A 20,170-nucleotide genomic window follows, 5' to 3' on the forward strand; every position below is an offset into this window, starting at 1 on the left:
CTCATCCTACCTTGAAAACCTGAACCTTGAATTCTTGAAGACTAGAACCATTGATCATTATCGAGAGTTTTCTCAAGTGACTCCCGTCATTTGAGATGTAATTAACTATAGGGGCTTGCCTCTATAGGGAACTTGGAACCCAGGTAAAATAAACCCTATTTAATCTTTATATTAGGTAGGGGAATTTGTCGGTCATATATAAAAGGTTCGCAGACCAAATGAATGTCACAAATCTCTTAGTTTGCAGGATTGGGTCTATCGCCGAGGTTTACACTTATCTTTCGGGAAGGTGTAGTATTCGCGGTATCAGGCACGATTATGTAAACTATTGGACGAATGAGATCCATTTGGTCTCATTTTTCAAAAATTAAAACATACTACTTTCAAAACCCAAACTATATATTTATTATATTAAATTAAATTTCCAAAATTATTTTTTCATATTCATATTTTCAAATCTATCTATATGTATCGAAAAGTTGACCGACAATAGTGAGTATATGTTACTTCAGGATTCTATTTGAAGAATGTGACATTATTCTTATAGAAATAGAGTTTAAAAAAAGATCAAACATATTCCGAAAAATTTCTTACGCTGCATCAAAATGTAAGAAAGCAAACAAAACCAACTGTCTTAATCCAATCTCACAAAGGACAAATAAAGTCGGCAAAAAAAAATGTGGTTTAGTAGGGTAAATAGCTCATACTTGTCCTTCATTGTGAGTATAGGTTACTTCAAGATTTCCACTTTCTGTAGCAACCCAAACCTGAAAGTGAAAATGTACACCATGAGATTTGATAACATAGTTTTGTCAAATAATAATACAACAACCCGAAAAAGGCTGACCTTTACTGTGCTGTCTAATGAACACGATAGCAAAAATTGATTCCAACATAATAAAGACATAACAACAGATGTATGGTCTGTTAGAGTCTGGATGCATTGTAAAGTACAAATGTCCCAAACCTGAAAAAAATATATATATGAAGTTTTAGTGCTATAAAGAAGGTGGCTTGAAACTATGGGAGAATAACTTTTAGAAAAGAATAAAAAGTTTAAGGACATGAATGATGTTATCAGGATAAAACAGTATGCACACAAATCCCTACCAAGACGAAAACAACAAGAAAACAAAATGTTGAAATAAATGGTCAATTAATAACGCTCCAATGCGGCTTAATTATAAATATCATCTTATTTTGAAATGTGAAGTCCTAGGACGAGAATCAACAGAGGTCACTAGTCAAAACAGATGTAACGGCCAGCTATCTGGTGAGGAGATCCAACAAGGTTTGATGGCTGTAATAAGAGTTAGAGAATAACTTCTTCTTGTCTTCAAACATAACTCTCATGATAAATGATGTTATATTTTGTTCAATTTGAAATTTTTACAAATGCCAATGCTTTATTTAAATGAAATTTGAAATTATTTTAAAATAATATTTCTTAAAATTGAATGGAGACTGCAAACCATCAGCTAGAATTCCAACCCTTGCGCTGAAAAAATGATAAAATTACTGATATATGTGCCCAAAAGCTTGTCTAAGTGCACTTCAGCATTAACAAGAAGTGTAATACAAATCACTAAAGACAAAAAAATCTTTAATAGCCTGATTATTATCCCTTAAAGCATGGATCTTTTAAAACATCAAACATATAACTACTTTCTCATAATATATTACTTTTTTCATTCACTAAAGCATCGCAAAAACAAATTTTCTACATTTATTACTTAAAACATATAGCATATTCATGTTCATTCTCAAAAAATTCCATTATTCATTAGTTACTTCTTCATGTTTTGTGTTGTAAGAAAACAACGGAAACCAATTCGAGAGATCCGAATCAAAACATAGATTAGAAGTATACAATAATATAACACAAAAAATGCAATGAACACGATTTAACATGAAAAAACCCAAAAATGGGACAAGACCACAGAGTCACACCAAACCAAGAAATTTACCATGAAAAAGAGGAGAATTGTACAGATTACAACACCCTCAAAACTCTCTACTTCTTGAAACTCACAAACACTCCTCTCACACGAGATACCACAGAAATCCACTCACTTCATCTCCTTCACGCACTGCTCATTATGTCTGCCTACATTGGCAATTCTACTAACATGCTACGCATCGGAAAAAAAAAACAAAGACTTAAAGCATGAACTAAAAAAATGGGTTACATGCGCCTAGGTGTCCCCCCGAGTGCAAAGTTTTCAGATGCTCTGTTTCAAGACAATCTGAGTGTAGTTGCACCCCTCTTGGGCACTGGACTGCTCCACAGTCTGTTCCTGAATTGTTGTTGGGTGTTGAGCCCCCCCCACAACAATGCCGGGTCGCCTAGCCAAACGTCGGTGACCCAGTGGAGGTGTTGGGTGCGATGTTTTCTTTAACACATCAGCCTCCACATATTACAATTACTCACTTGGAGACTGATTGTAATCACCTCTTGACACGCCTAAAAATTGTCTACTTTTTCATATATATTTTATGCTCAATTTTAATAATTTTTAATGATATTACACTTTAAAGGAATGTATTTGCATATTTTTGGCTTCAGGCATAAGAAAATGACTTTTTGAGAAACTAAAGCAAAAATTATGTAATTTGGAGTAAAAACGAGTAAGAAAGAAAATTCCGACTTGGCACATTTCGATATGACTTTCTATGCTTAATCTACTTTACATTTCTCACATGTTTTTGAAAGAAATTACACTTTCAAGAAATGTTGTTTTATGTTTATTTTGTAGGTATATCTATTAGGAGTGAAACACAACTGAAACGGGGAGAAACTGAGCAAAACGGTGGAGCTGCTGCAAAGTGGCGCCTGAGGCGCCAAAATCCAGAGAACTGGCGTCTGAGATACCAAAGACGGCATAAGATGGATTAAGGCAATTCGGGATGAATTTTGAGCGGATTTTGAAAGCTTCAAAGGATTCAAACGCCTCATGGAGTGATTCAATGCATTTAGACACTATGGAAGACTCTTTAATGAAGGGATATGTCTCTTGAATGGATGGACATGTCTTTTGGAGTTCAAAAGATGTGACTTTTGGAGAGAAATTTGGAGAGAATTTTGAATTTCTTTTGAAAGGAGGCAGCCCCTAATTAAAAGGGAGATGAGTCTAGGGCATGAGGGTGGCGTGAGAGTGAGAGGAAGGCTTTGGAGACGAGAATTTTTTTCTAGAGTTGTAAGCGGAGAGAGAAGGTGAGAGATTTCTTCTTCATTACATTTCTAGGAAAGAATTGAGTGTGATTGTGAAGAGAGAAAGTGCTAGAAGGGAACTTCAAGAGATTTTATTGAGAAGAAGTGTGAGATAAGTTATGTTCTTTTCTTTCTTTGTTTTGTAAACTTATTTTTATATATGAAATATGTGTTTTGTCGTATCCTCATGAATTCTAAGTAGTCTTTTTTAAGTAGTCTTTTTTATCCTTCTCCCTATAATGAAATTTGGTTTTGTGAAGAATTGATTTGTTTTATAAGGTTTAAAATGTTAATAATTTGTGATGATTCAAACTTTGATCTTCATTTACATTTTGATTTGACCAATTGAAAGGTTAAAATTTGTTGAGAAACATATAATCCGAAAGGGCTATGATTTCTATAACATTGTGAGAGTTACATTCAATTCCATGAGTGAGGATGTTATCCATGGGATTGAATGTAAATAAATATGGAAATATAATTTGTTGGATGCAGAATTGAAGAATTTAAGATGGCATATTAAAATCCTCAATTTGGTCCAGTTGATTGAAAACTAATGTGAGATTGTTAGCCCTTAGGTGAGGGAGTAGTGGGAGTTTTGGAGTGGCAGCCTATATCTCTCAGCCAACCACGGATTAGGGACCAAACTCTATATTAGTCAATGTTCTTTGTGCACTTGAAAGAGTATAAAGAATGAGATTTCTCCTATTTGACACAAAATAATTTTATATATATAATTTTAAAAGAATTTAATTTCCTCTCAATCCATATACTCATTGTAAAGGGGAATGATATTTTATTAAATTTGAACTCTTCGTTACAAAACTTTGTTTAGTCTTAATAAACTTAACTTTGAAGTTTAGAAATTAGTTTAATAACTTAGTTCTTTTACTTATATTTCTGTTATCATTCATTAAACTCATTTTAACTTGTCTTTCTTACTTTAATTTCTATAGTTTGAATATTGTAATTTATGTTATTATCATAAAAATTTTCATCTTTCAAAAAATTTTCATCTTAATTTTCATCTTTCAAACTAAGACTTGATAGTAGTAGACTAAAATTAGCCTAAGAGATTTCTTATTGCGCTTCTCTGTGGAATCGATATTGTCCTATATTACTTAAAGCGATACGTGCACTTGCGTATAACTACTAGTGTGAACTTTTTATATTTTTTATATAACATTTTGATTTTGCACATTAAATACTTAATATAAATTGGGTCAATATTTTGACCATATTTTTTAAAGTTAAATTACTAAGTAAGTTTGGGACGGGTCAAGTTTTTGGCATTGTTACCAGGGAGTTAAATTGACATAAAACAGGCAGAAAAATAACAATCATCAGGGGCGCATCACCTCTCCTCCAAACTTACACCATTTTCATACAGCGTGGCTCGCCCTCTAGTCTCAATCTTCATGAACACCAACTGAAGCAAAGAATAGCTTCGATTTCTCAATTGTAACCACCTTAGTCAATATATTTGTATTATTCTAAGTTGTATTTATCTTGTCCAAAGAAAACTTACCATCTTCCAAGAGTGAACGAATAAAGTGATGCCTCAATTGAACGTGTTTCATCCTGGCATGAAAAACGATGCTCTTAGCTAGATGAATAACACTCATACTATCACTATAAAGCTTTCAAATAAAGTGCAATGTTGACTATTCCTTTCATGTAAATGAGAGTGTTTCTTTCAAGCTTTCAAATCCCTTGTTACTTGCTCAATTTTGTCATAAAGTTCAGCAGTCAAATCATTATTGTTATTCTCAATGATAGCAATATACACAGCTTCTGTAATTTAAAGTGCAACAATGTATTGTAGCTTGGAGACCCAAGTCAGTGTTGTGTTCCCCAATATGATGACATACTCTGTTGTACTTCTTCTATTATCAATATCCCCTATCAGATTTAAATCTAGAAATCCCTATAGAATAATTCCTGCACATCTGAAACATAGTGCCTTGTTTATTATTCCTTTCAAGTATATGAGAATTCATTTTCTCGCATTCCAATAATGTTTTCTTGGACTACACATGAACATGTTGACCGCTCACACCATATGTGCAAAATTTGGTCCCGGACATATCATCGCATACATCAAACTTCCAACAGCTGAATCATGGGAGTTATTTTCATTCGTGCTTGCTCTGCTTCGGATTTAAGTGATTGTTTCTTAGATAGCTTAAAGTGACGACCTAAAGGGGAGCAAACTAGTTTTGCCACACTTATATTGAACTTGTGTAGAACTTTCTCAATAATCTCTGCTCAAGACAACTTTGCACATTCACTCATGTCTCAGTTGATTCTAATACCAAGGATTTTGTTAGTTTGACCTAAATCATTCATCTCAAACTTTCTTGAAAATTGTTCCTTCAAGTCTCTAATATTCTTCATATATGCTTCTACAATCAGCATGTCAAACACATACAATAGAAACACAATATAACAATAATCAAAATGTTTGATGAAGCAACAGTAGTTTGTTTCACTATTCATGTATCCACTGTCTTACTTAACTATGTCAAACGTTATGTATTACTGTCTTCAAATCTGCTTAAAATCATAAAGGGTTTTTCTTTAATCTGCGGACTTTATATTTTTTTCTAGAATTTCATATCCATGCGACTGCACCATATACATTTTCTCTTCTAAGTAACCATATAGGTGGGTTGTCTTCACATATATCCGTTCTAGATGTAAATCTTTATCTGCTACCACACTCAGCACAGCACTGTTAGTCCATGAGTGGTCTACTCTTTCTTTTTGATGAAACCCCTTCACAACAAATCTTATCTTGTAGCTTTTGCTACCATCTGGCTTTATTTTAGCTGTAAATCCACCTATTTCGCATTGTCTTTTTGTCATATGGTAATTCTGTAAAATTCTATGTCTGTTTTGACCTTAATGATTTCATTCATGATAAACTCTCACTCATTTGAATCTTCATCTTGAGTAACATCTTCATAGCACTCTAGTTCATCATTTTTGCTAACCTTAATGTTAGCAAAAAGATAGTACAAAAAAGAAGAATACATCTGTATTAGTCGTATGATTCTACTAAACCTCTTAATTTCAGTAGCAGATGTCTAAGGAACTCCATGTGCTTCATAAAATTGAATACATTTCCTTTATTCATCCTCCTTATCACCAGTATCTTCTAACTCCAAATATTCAGAAAACTGATGGACAATCCTAAGAAATGTTCATGTCCTTATACACCTTCATTTTATTGAAAGTAACATCCATGTTAATGAATTTTTTATTCTAATGGTCCTATAACTTGTACGTAAACTCATCTGAGGTATACCTAATGAAAGTGCACTTGACATATTTTAAATCAAACATGAACATATGATAAAAAACCAAATACTCTCGAGAGAGAAAGATTTACCTCATTATCATTCTAGATTTCTTCAAGTCTTAATTTAAAGGTATTAATAGATCACAATTTATTATATAAATTGTAGTATTCACAGTTTCTGCCCAAAACCATTTTGACAAGTCTGCATGCAATGTCATACTTCTAGCACGTTCTGTGATAGTTTTATTCATGTGTTCAGTCATACCATTTTATTGTGATGTCCTTAGAAAAGTGAACACATACATGATCCTTTTTGAAGCATAATAACTATTGAACCTCTTATCACAATAATTGCCACCAAAATCTTATCTAAGTTACATCAACCTCAAGTCTGGCTCAATCTCAACCACGACCTGCACTTCTCAAATATATTGAACACATCAAATATATACTTTAAAAAGTACACTCATATCTTTTTGGTATGATCATTAATGAAAGTGACAAGTACAGGAAACCTCTAATAGACTGAACTAGAATAAAACCTTATAAATCAGTATCCACTAACACCATCTTTTTGGAATTCACCTTTGACCCACTTTTAGAGAAAGTAGCCTTCTTTTGATTGTCATAAGCACATTTTTTGCCAAAAAAATTTAAATCTATAAATTTTAAACCATGAAACTTATTCTTAAAAAATAGAGACTTCATAATTTTCTCTCTCATATGACAAAGTCTGCGATGTAAAACCTTCATTATCCTTTATTTTAGCAATACCAATGGTTTCAAACATCTCATTGATCAGGGAAATAGTGTTTTCAATGTTCCCCTGAGCCATCACAATTACCCCTCTAGTTATCTTCATAATCACCCGTGAAAGTAATCACATACCCAATCTTGCAAGTTGACAGACAGAGATTAATTTTTTCTTTAAATATGGAGCATTTCTAACTTTATTGAAAGTATAGAATAATATATTTAAAAATTTGATATCAACATCACATTTTCCTAAAATACTGCAGGTCATGTTATCTCTCAAATAAATATTCTCTAGATCACTTTGAGTATAGTTTTTGAACACCTCTTTGGTAGGACATGCATGAAAAGAGGAACTTAAATCTATTATTCAAGAATCAGTATTATCTAAGGATAAAACAAGGCAGTCACCTTGAATTCCATCTGTGTAGATATTACTAAAGGACTTTCTCTCTGAACCCTCACCACCAACCCTCTTCGGAGCTTTACAATCCTTCCTGAGGAGACCATTCTTCCCGTAGTTCCAACATTCACTTCAATTTTTTTCTTCATGACCTAAACTTTCCTCTCTTGTATTTGAATCATTTTCTACCGCTATTTCTATCAAAATTTCTTCTTTCAACATTCCGAGCAAAATTTGAAGTTTTGCAGCTTACTTTCTTGCAAACTTGTTTAGTTAGCACTAACCCCACGATATCATCAAAGTTTATCTTCATGTTACCTAAAAAGACGCTCGTTGCAGTAACTAATCAATCCCAACTATCTGCCAATAAAAATAAAATTAATAGTGTTCTAATCATGTCATCCAACTTGATGCCTACAGAACACAACCGATTTATCACAGTGTTGAAGTTATTCAAATGATTAGTCACTAAACTATCATTCATATATTCATATTAAACAATCTCTTCATCAAGAAAATTTTATTTGAAGTCGAGGGCTTCTCCAACATCCTTAGTAGTGCAATCATGAGATTTATCGTAGTTCTTTCATTCACAATCTTGAAAGCAATAGATGAGAAAAGTGCATTGATCAAACCCAATACTATTCGATCAAGTACTTTCCATTCTTCCAGAGTCATTGTTTTAGGATTTGTTTGGGATAGCTTTATGGTTGTTTTGTTTTTCAAGCTGTCATCGCAATTCTGTTTGGGGAGCTGTTTTCTTGTTGTTTAATAGAAATTTTCAAAAAACTGTTTCTTTCAACCTAATATGTTAAAATGTGGTGGCTGTCAGAAAACTATGATTTAACTTTTTGAAATTAAAATAATGGTCTATTTGAGGCAGCATTGCTGATAACCAGCTGCCGCAGAAAATATATTGCGCAGCAGCTAATCCAGATAAGCTGATTGGTTTTTTAGTTTGCGCTGTTGAAAAACAGCTATTTTGCAATTATTTCTGGATAAATGATCATTCTGACACTGTGCAAAAATGTTGTTTACAACAGAACTGTCATAGCAATATATTTGATACTTAAGAAGCAAAAATCTACTACATAGCAGTACAAAAAATAATATATACATCTCACTTACAGTGATTATTATGATTATTACAAAAGAAAAAAGACTATTAAAATAACATTTAATAAAATTATAATATTAATTTTAAAGTGGTGAGTGTATATGTCATTAGTTATGATGTCCTCCAGCGATAATATGCACCCCTGGTCACTCTCGGTGATTGATTCTTCGAGTTTATCTGCCCACTAGAAGAAGTCACGGTCCTTTGTGATTCTCCGCAGACACTAATAAAACTATCTCTCATAGCTATGTGGCTGACGTGACGTCAAAAAAGAAGTCTGAAGTCCACAGACACAAAGCAATCATCGGGAGGTCCTTGAAATCCTAGAGTTTGTCTTTCCTGAATGCTCCAAAAGACAATGTATTAGTGATAATAGAAGTATAGATTGATAAAAACAGTAATCAATTACAGTTTTGTACGAGTGCGAGATCTTATATAACTTAGTACACTAATCAACAAATCTGTCACTACAAGAAGACCTTACAAAATAGGGGTTTTTGGTTACATTCAACCCACGTAATACCAAATTTGTGTGTGTCACATATTTATATCACAAAAAAGTATTATTCGTAAGTACCTCAAAAAACACTGCATCGAAAAGAAAAGAGGTACTTGATTGCCCTCATCAAAATTTTACATGTGATAACAATCATCCAACGACTAACAAGTCATTCAGAAGAACTCACAAGGTCTAACGTCTCATCATGAACCACACAAACTCACACAAAAAATGAATGAAATAAAAAAAGAAAATTAACTACTACAACCAGCGTGAAAAAATTCAAAATCAAAAATATCAATCTTGACCTGTATGATATAAAGGAATAAAAAATAATATTAAAATTACAAGGAACGAAAAATAAAAAAAAATGATCTGAATAAAATAAACAAGAAGTGTCCCATAAAAAAACACATATAAATTGTGACAAAACAGTAATCAATTATAGTTTTGTGCAGGCATGAGGTCTCAGAGAACTCAGTACACCAACCTTATCCATAATGTCACTAGAAGAAGGCAGCAAATCTTATAAAACAGAGGTTCATAATTGTCTTTAGCTCACGTAATATCAAACTTTTATATATCACATATGCATATCACCAGAAAAAGGTCATCCAGAAGTACTTTAAAAACCGCAACAACCAAAAGAAAAGAGAGATTTGGTTGTCTTTATCGAGATTTCACATATGACACCAACTAACAGTGAGTAACAGACCATCCAGAAGAATCCACAAGGTCGAACGTCTCACATAGACCCCACAAACCCACAAAAGAAAAAAAAACAAGAACAACAATCGCAAAAGGAGAAAAAACAATTACACTTAGCATAAAACTAATAATATTTAAAATATCAATAATACAAGGAACATAAAATAAATATGGAATTTATAAAATAAATCATAATTTTCTAATCAACATCCAACAATAGCGTCTGTGTTCTGCTCTCGCAACTCAACCATTTTTGAGATACATTTGTCATCCTGGTTGCACCCTTTCTGTGACTCTGCCTCTGACTGTGATATATATTGCGCTACGTGAAATTCAAATGCTTCTGGCGGGACTTGTATCTGATCATCGTCGGTCATGGTGAAGTCTACATTCGTTTGAGAATGATGTCGTCGAATATAGTTTTTGAGCGCCATTGTAGCCACCACCCATCCCCCAACAAATCCACCACCCACAAAACATATTTGAATTCAAAATCAATGAACAATTGTATTTTAACAACACAAACTGAAGGTGAAATAAGAATGAAAAGTGAATGTATCAAATAAGAAAATTCAAACCTCACTTCAGTAACAGAAGATGACTTCCATCAAAATCAAGTAGCCACATTTATAGAACACTCAAAGGAATCACATATGCAACTTGCACTCACGAGATTGAAACAAGAGAAATTTTATCTGGCTAAAATTCTTAATTTCGTCCCTCAAAATATTTATTTATAAAATCCACCTCATCTAGGCTGGTACAAAAAGACGACTTTCACCAAAACTAGTTAGTCATAACTATACCATATGCAAAAGATATCACACTTCCAATTTACACTCAAGATTAAAAAATAGAAATAAAAAGTTTATTCATACCAAGTTTTAGGAGCCAGAAAATGTTAGCTACCAAATTATGTGTCAAAGTCCACAAACCTTCTTAGGAGCCAAAAAATGTTTGTGCATGCATTAGAAATTCACAGAATCTAGATAGGCAGCCAAGCCACCAAACTACAACTTATAATAGCCACAAAGAAGGGTGTCATAGAATTCTACTATAAAGATGGAAAGAATCCCTAGTTAAAATAGAATGCAAGCAACCACCACTCAATTCAAACTTCATCGCCAAAAGCAAAATCTAAAGGAAAAGTTCTAAATGTCCGCCAATAAGATAAGAGTTGGCTACCATATAATGCTAAAGTTTCACCACCGTATAAATAAAAATGGAGCCAACACTTCAAAATTCTACATGCTCAATCAAGATTGCTACCATGAAAACCGAACAATCCCTTGTGTCCAACAATCAAGATTGGTGCAATGCAATTACATACAGCCACCCGAAACATTGTCATCAACAAATAAAGCATCCTCTTTCATTCATTTTTCAATTCATAACTGAAGCATAAGAGAAAAAATATTGAATAGATGCAACTGCAAACAGGCCACCCGATAAAAGTCTACGAACAAACCAAACATTATTTTACATCCAATTTTCAAATTGTCACACAAACATCAAATGAATTGATGAAAGCCCATCCAATTATTTTCATTTGAGGCAATAACATACAGAGCACCCGAAAACTTGCCATCTAAGAATGAGCACCATTTTCAAATGAGCAGTTGAAAACTTGTTATCTTCAAATCAAGCACAGAAGTTTGCCCATTCTCCAAGTTCCATTAAAAAAACAAAAAACTGCATAAAAAAAAGCCATTCCATCGAAAAATAGCATGGAGAATACTATTCCATCAAAAAATAGTCAGAAATCGCTTATACAAAGACATTCCATCAAAAATTACTTACAAAGCACATTAACCAAAGATCGGAGGAGGAAGAGGTAAAAGACAACACTGATCGCGAGAGAGGAGCAATCGAGGGAGAGAGGCGAGCAAGGAATTACCTAGGGCAGAAAGCACGCTTGGGGGTTGAGCAAGGAGGAACTAAGGGCATCCGGGTAGTAAGCGGAGGAAAGAACGCGGCGGGCCCTCAACAACATTTATTAATAATCCCAGACCGCTTATTTGGATAAGCTAAGCGAAAGCACCAAACAAAAGGCACGCCTGCATTTTCAAAACGCAACCACAACAAATAAGTTGCCTCAAACGGGGCCTAAATTTGTAATAATCAACACAACTTTTTGAGCAGTCTGCAACAGTCCCTAAAGGACCTTTAGGCTTCTTGGTGGTTCCTTCTAGTAGAAAATACCTTTTTTCTTATACAGCATATCTTCGATTTACATTTTTCAGAAAGTAAGGTTCGATCCATTGAATTTCTCCATTTTGTATCTCGCTTTGCCAGTCATTGCTCCCACCCGAACCAAAAGTTCTTTAAAAAATCATACTCTAATGCCACTTGTGAGGAAGCCACGTAAATCAATTCAAGAGATTCAAAGCAAAAGTTAGAACAGAAGCACACAAAATAATAAAACACAGAAAATGTAAAGAGCGCCAAGATTTAATATGAAAAAATTGAGTAAAAAAAATCACACTCACACCACACCAAGAAATTTATTATTAAAAGAGGAGAATTGTACATATTAAAACACACTCAAATCTCACTAATCCTTGGAACTCACGAATGCTCATCTCTCTTTCACATAAGAGATATCGCAGAAATCCACCCACTTAACTCACTTCATCTTTTTCACGCACAGCTTATTTTGTTCGCCCGCATTCGCACCTCTGTACACACGCTACGCAAGAAAAAAAAACAAGCACTTAGAGCACGAACAAAAAAATTCAGTTACAGGCGCCTAACACCCATCCCTTGGTGCAGAGTTTCTGGATGCTTTGTTTCAGGAGCAATCCGAGCACAATTGTGCCTCTCCTAGGCGGCTGGACTCCCTTGTGCTCTATTTCTATAGTGTTGTTGGGCATTGAGTTGCCCACAATGGAGATGGGTCACCCAGCCATGCATTGGATCGCACAGCCATGCACTGGTAGCCCGGTCTAGGTATTGGATGTATTTTTTGCTTTGACACAATCAGCCTCCACACATTACATTCTGCAACTAATATCAACAAAACAAGGAATTTTCAAATAATATTTATTTCTTCGTCATTAATTCTTCATTATCATCACAAATTCATATTTTATAATTGACATCAATATAAATGACTTCTTTTTATTTTTAGGCCGAATTAAACAACTCACATAAACTTAACATTCTCATTTTGTTATTCTTAGGAAGGCAAATGTGTTAATAGTAATCTAACTTCAGCGAAGTTTTTTAGGCCTCTTAATAGAGTTCAATTCGATGAAATAGAAAATTACACAACTCCTCATTCATCAATACAAGCAAATTCAAGGCAAATTAAAGCATTTGATAAGGAGACACTTGAATTAGAATCCTTAATGCATATAGAAAATATCAATTTGATTAAAAAGAACATATCCAATTCATGGAGCTCCCACTAATGCAAGATTTAAGAAAAGATTGATGTATGTAGCCCGACCCCAGCATTTGTAGAGGGACTAGTTCCATGACTCTTAACCCAAGACCTTCAGAATACACTGAACGTGCTTAACCGCCACTCTAGAATGCATTTATCATAAATTAGTTCTCAATCAATTATATCAAAAGATTACATCAAATAATGTCCATAATGATAGTTAAGTGCACTTGCAACAGGACATAATATTCACTCTGATTCATTTCATAAGTGCGTACTCCGCATTGGAATATTGACAAAGTGCATCTTGTTAACATGCGTCATCCTCAGATTTGAATAGTTCAAACATAGAGAACATGTAAGAATACCTTCCAAGGGCTAAAGGAAAGATTAGGGCACTTAATCAGGATGCTCCTTATCTAAATCAGGCATTAAAAAAATAAGACAACAAAATTGATCCCTTTCTAACATAACTCTATTTGAATGCATTACTTTACTATAAAAATATAAGTTTTAAAGATGTCTGGGGGCATTATATCAAATAAAAAACACTTAATTTGCATACATCAAGTAGAATTAACTTTTACTTCCATTTTCAAGAAAGTTCAAGCGAATTATGAGATAATCAGGCACACTCACTTTTATAGTATGATCCATAGAACCAGAATAGAGCCTCATTGCTCCCACAACAAGTGAAACCACAGCTAGTTGATGACCAATAAGTGAAGCAGCTGGTTCAAAGCGGTTCTCAACACAAATAAACTTCCATGCCAAAATACTTCCATCCTAGAAAAAAGAGGCAGAACCTTGCTGGCTTTTTTCTCTGGTTACAACAATTTTTTGCAAAAAACCAAAAATTCATCCACACTCAGGCATGGAACGCACAAAAGCAAACCTGTATTCCAGCAAATAGCAGCTCGTTACCAACTGCCATGGCATAAACTTGTCCCGTAGGTCCACTAAGGCTTAAATCAGTCGCACTCTGTGTGTTCCAAGCCTATGATATCAGCCAACAAGAATGTAATCAATAGATTAATAATTATACTTGCAGTACAAAAATAAAAATACCAATACAAACATCAACTGGTTTCCCATGGAATTATTTATATAACCTAACCTTAATAGAATTAGGAATCCCTACAAATATCCATGGGCCTTCATCAATCATGCAGCCAACTTCACCTCCCAAGTTAATCAGCCCAGCACACTATCAAAAAACAGGTTTGGTAATCTTCTGATTCCACTATACAGAGGATAATGAATGGCAAACCGAGAAGCACCTGCCCTGTCTCGCAATCCCATAGCCGGACAGACTCATCTTTGCTTCCTGTGTACAGCTTATCAGACCCAGCAGGAAGAGCAAATCCACTGACACCCTGCAATCACATCCCGACGAATATGAACCCGGACACCAGTTGAAGCTTTTAAGCCAACAAGCCAGAACAAATGACACGAATTGTGCTAAAATTTATGAAACATGGTGACTAAAACTACCTTTTGGTGCCCCGTAAGAGGAGTCAAGAGAGAGATGCTATCGCTGACAAACCATGAATGCAGAAATCTACAGTTCTCCCCATATGAACAAGTCCCCGCTATAAAATGGTTGCAGATCTTATCGTGAAATTTAAGAAGCGGCTTGGAGATGCCAGAGACCTCTCCTGGGTGATCTTTGCCCCACCTTGAACTAGGACCCTGGTTGATGCTGGCGTTGTAGCTTTTGGAGTTTCTCCAAACGAGCCCCTGGGAATGGAATCCTCTATTTTCGTTGAAAGCCGACCTGTTGGAGATGGCGCCATCAGGAGGCTGCGGTAGCTCGCTGTGACGATATGGACAACGGAAACGACTGCACCTCCCTGCCCTCCAATGGTAGCAGACCTTGTTGCTTGTGCGGTCTGGCGCCGCTTGTGAAGACCCTCTTCTATGGTTAACCCTCTTGTTTCCGTATCTCTTTACCGGCTCGATGTCCATGAATACGACCCACACGAAAAGAAAGCAAGAAAGAGTACGTACCAAGCAAGACCCTATAATCAAAACCGTAAAGCCCTGACACGGAGCTGTAAGCAGCGGTCCGAAGAAGATAAAGCTGTAGGACGAGGATCTTTAAAAGCCTAAAGTGCAAGCTGGAAAGAAGAAACATAGACGGCAAATTGAAGGAAAAGAAAGCAAAGAGATAGGCGAGCCCTTCGTCTCTTCTCTCAGAGTCCTCCCTGGATCGATCTTTGCAACAGATAACGGCAACTAATAGATTGGAGCAGGCTGCTGGGAATATTGGAGACGAAAAGGGCCATAATGATCGAGATTTCGATTTGGAGCATCTCCATTGTGGATAAATCCGCAAGAATGAGGGCCAGTTCCATTCTTCTGGGCGCTCGACGCCCGTGATGGAAGACGGTGAATCGCTCTGTTCCAACGAGGAAGAGATTATGCGGAACTACGTAAGGCACACATCATTACACTAACCATACACAATTTTATACTCCGCAGGTTGCGCCTTGCCACCTTAGGTTGAATTTCTAACTTTGATTAATTAATCAAAGTGTAATTTAAGTCTAAATTTAATTCAACTTTATATTGATTATCTTATATGCTAATTCATTTATTGTAAAAATATAAAATAATTCTGATAAAAAAAGTCCGTAATAAAATAATAATAAGGACGAAAAGTGGAGAGGCAATAAAAAACTATTTTAATATATTTTAAGTTAAATTAATATTAATAATTCTTAAAAGAGTTGACTTACAATTTATGAGCCAAGTAGGTATTAATATTTCTTAAAAGAGTTGACTCACAAGTTAAAAGAGAAGTTCAGGTTTACTCAAAATTGGTTTATTAGTCCATCGAGCTTAGTTATTATCTATTTATAAAGGCAAGCCTAAGTTGGTTTTACGAGTCAATTTGACTCAAGTACACTCCTACCTGACACACACACGATTCCACTATCTACACATAATAATTTCCTCTTATAAATAATTAATTACTATATTATATTATCAAAAAATATGAAATAAAAATTGCTAGTTATTAATTAATTTATCAAATATTTATTTAAGTTAAATTATCATAATGACAAAAAAAATAATCATTTTAACAATTTTATCTAAAACTTCGATTAATTAGCTAGGTATAATGCCTTTTTTTTATTACTCAATTCTAGCTAATCCAGTGTCATGATAAAGGGTAAACCCCCAAAATAACAAGTTTTTGAGAGACATGTTTGGTTAATATGGCTTCCCTAACAAAATTCAACTTTACATTTATCCTTGATGATTTATGATAGCCAGTGGAGCCCTTTTACATCTTTATAAACATGTGATAGCTAAATGTATTGTTGTCCATCAATGGGCCCTTTTTTTGAAAAGTTAATTGGCATTACTTTACCAATTTCATTAAGTCAAAACTTGCAACCAATTAGGAAGAAAAATTTTAGGACACAAGCATATAAATTCCCAAAAAGTAAATAAAAAAAACTAAAATATCCATTAAAATAAAAAAAAATTATAGACAATGTTGTTGAGCTAAAAAAATGTTAAAAAAATTCAAATGAACAATTATGATAAGGTTCCATTTAGAATTAGGAAGAGTCTCAATCGAACATCCACATTAAGAAGGATATACAAACAACATAAGAATGAGCACTCAACATTGCTCAACCAAAAATTTATAATACAGCAAAATAAATTGATATATTTTTGTATAATTATCAAAATTAAGCATACAAATCATTTCAAACAAGCTCACGAAAATCATGTAGCGTCCACTCATCCAACTAGTCAACAAAATATTGATTGGAATATGAGCTAGAAAATAATTAGTAATAGTATCCAACCAAGAGAGACTATAACCATTAACAAGAAATTTTGTAAGCATCAATAACATTACCATCCCAAAGTGAAAGGGGAGCAACAAGGTAAAACAAAATGGAAGCATTGAATAAGGCTAAACGCAATGCAAGTATATGGTAAATCTTACCATAACAAGATATCATCTCAACTTTCCAGCCATCAAGTACCATGGAAGCTGAAAATCATAAAAATGAATTATAATTCGAAGCTACCCAAAAAATGAAACCATTATTACAAGCCAAAACAAGTAAAATAAAAATGTAATAAAAGATAAGTGGCATGATCATTGCCATATTACTTAAAATAAATGACATGTTGATTATCAGACAACTTCACTTTGAATTCTCACCTTTTTTTTTTTTTTTTGCATGCGATTAAAAAATGAATTTTCTCAATAATAGTATCAAAAGAAATACTTTGTTCATTAAAGATTTTGTTATTTCGTTTCAATAATAAATAGTAAGTCGTAATTTATGTAGCCAATAACAAGAATCTTTTAAAATTTGTCCATTAGTAATCCAATATGTACAAAAACTTAAAGAAAGTTGTAGCCACTATGATAATTTCCCATTGGTTATGCCTTTTCAAGCACATAAAAGGAACATGGACAAACAACAAATAAAAAAATAATCGTTTCAATGTCTTGATAGGTCTCATTTTAACACCATAGAAAAAAAGTGCTAAAACTAACGGTTTGCCTTTGTGTCACAAAAAACATTTTATTTTCGGACGGTGTAGCGACGATTTATGATATGGGTTATTTGTGACGGCTAAACAACAGGACATGTCATCGCTTATAAATAGTAAAATTTTTCGACGATTTAAATCATTACCGCCATCTTATGTCGTCGTTTAAACGCAAATGTTAGCAGACGGTTATATTGAGTTGATTATTCATGAACATGTCATTTGGTATGGTGCTAATCAACATGATTTTTTTAATAATTAAATGTGTTATCTGTCGGTGATAATGTAAATTACCGACTTTGTAGCTACAGCTTATGTTTAGATTATTTGGACAACATAAGTATAGAATTTTTGTCGCTTATTAACAGCAATATTTTTGTCAACGGTATTTTTTATTGTCGCCATAATAAGTCGTCAGTTAGAAACATATATTAACCGACAGTCCTTTTTCGTCGAATATCTTTGAACTATCATCTGTTGGGGTATTAAAATATGTGTTTTTATAATAAGCAATTGGAATTATAGCTGGTAATAATATTAAGAACCAACGAATTTGAAGTCGTGAATATAAGCTGTCGAAAATAATTTATTATACAGTTAAAATCAAAGCCTTCCCCCTCCTATCCTAATTTTCTTTCCTCGTTCCTCTCTACCCCGAAGCCCTCTCATTTTCCTCCAAAGCCCTCTCCTCTCCCCAAAACCCTCTCATTTCCATCCAACTCATCTATGTTTTGTCCAAAACAAAAGCCTTTGTCGACGAACCCTCGCAATACAGTTGTTAGAAGCTGGTTGGAAACCCAACAATGGGATCACAACTTACAGTGATCGGAAACTCTGATTTTTATCCTCCTTCCATTCTTCCCTTACTCGGAACTATCATGGAAGGCAACACTTTTTCATTTACTTTTTTATTTTCAAATATTTTTTTAAAAAATAAGTTTAGGGTTTAAGGTTTAACAATTAGGATCGACAATTTTTCTACTTTATTGGATTACAACAGGGATCAACTTTAAGCCCAAAATTTTTTGCTTTAGTTATGAATGCTCTTACTTTACATTTACAGGAGGATTTACCTCCGGTATTTGCTTTTGGTCTCTGATATCCTACTTCTGAATAAGATTAGGAAAAGAGTTCGAAAAAGTCATCAGGACCGAACCATTGTACATTTCATAAAAATGAAAAATATGGACTGCGGGTTTATCATTATCATTGAGTGTGAATTTGAAAAACAGATGGAAGAGGGTGCTTGAAAATTTATAATTGTAATATTTGAACTATTTTTTTTTTGCCAAATTTAATTCAGTTCCAAAAAGCACAACAGACAGGGACAAACAAGTCTTTTTATCATTAACAATTGTCTCGCAACACTTGCACCGTTGTGTGAAATAAACAAAATCATATCTCAAAACAATTTCTGCGCCATAATTTTTTAATAAGCTATAAATTGAATAAAGTTTTTTTTCTTTATAGTTTACGTCGGCTGATATTTGTACCGCTTGCGTCGCGCCTAGGTCGTATTGTGTAGACTTCTGGCCGAGTTATTAGTGATCACGATTGATGCCTTGTGCCTAATTACTGCCCCTATCAAAAGCTGACGCAGCAGCAGCACCGTCCATCCGTTTAATCATCACAATATATATATATAATATATATACATAAGTTAAATAAACCTCAAGATACAATTTGAGTGAAAAAGATGTCAAAATTTTGGGATTATTACGTTACGTATAGATCATTTGAAGCATTAATATGTACAAATTAATCATTCAATTGTTTTTTTTTTTTTTTTGAACAACTTATTTATGCAGCATTCGGTCGAACAATTGAAAATGATAAAAATGAGAAATTTTGGTTGGGATTTTATCATTAATTTTATTACATCCCATTTTTTGTTGTTTTTTTTTAAATAATTATTCAATAAAAAACTTGGCTACGTTGAAATTTGAGTTCCCCTGAAATACACATTTTTTGTTGTTTTTTAAAAGAGTAGGATCACCTGAACACATGTTTATTTTTAATTAAATATCGGACTCAAATTTTGAAAACGTTTAAAACAATTGAATATAAAATTAATTAATTTTTTATATACTATATTCCTTTTTAAATATTATAAATATTTTTCTCATAAAAAATTAGTGATGATATTTTGACTGAAAAACTCTTCTGATAAAATATCAAAGATTTCATTATATAGTCTATACCAGGATTATTTGAATTGGTGTTACGTAAATTATTATTATTATTAGTTTTATATATA

The 20,170-nt window shown here is 33.7% G+C and overlaps 1 protein-coding gene across 1 annotated transcript in view; it reads right to left on the reverse strand.

The window, feature by feature from the left end:
• LOC110019197 (zinc finger CCCH domain-containing protein 17-like) overlaps window positions 1–15,819 on the reverse strand; it is a 24,185-nt gene extending 8,366 nt beyond the window's left edge. Inside the window, 7 exon segments of the mRNA XM_020716780.1 lie at window positions 708–767; window positions 848–967; window positions 14,023–14,169; window positions 14,279–14,380; window positions 14,501–14,590; window positions 14,664–14,759; window positions 14,878–15,819. Of these exon segments, the coding sequence (XP_020572439.1) occupies window positions 708–767; window positions 848–967; window positions 14,023–14,169; window positions 14,279–14,380; window positions 14,501–14,590; window positions 14,664–14,759; window positions 14,878–15,351 (1,089 nt within the window). The 5' untranslated portion in view covers window positions 15,352–15,819.
• Between the last annotated feature and the right edge of the window lie 4,351 nt (window positions 15,820–20,170).

Source organism: Phalaenopsis equestris, unplaced genomic scaffold (assembly GCF_001263595.1).
Source record: "Phalaenopsis equestris unplaced genomic scaffold, ASM126359v1 Scaffold000053, whole genome shotgun sequence".
Lineage (NCBI taxonomy): Eukaryota > Viridiplantae > Streptophyta > Magnoliopsida > Asparagales > Orchidaceae > Phalaenopsis > Phalaenopsis equestris.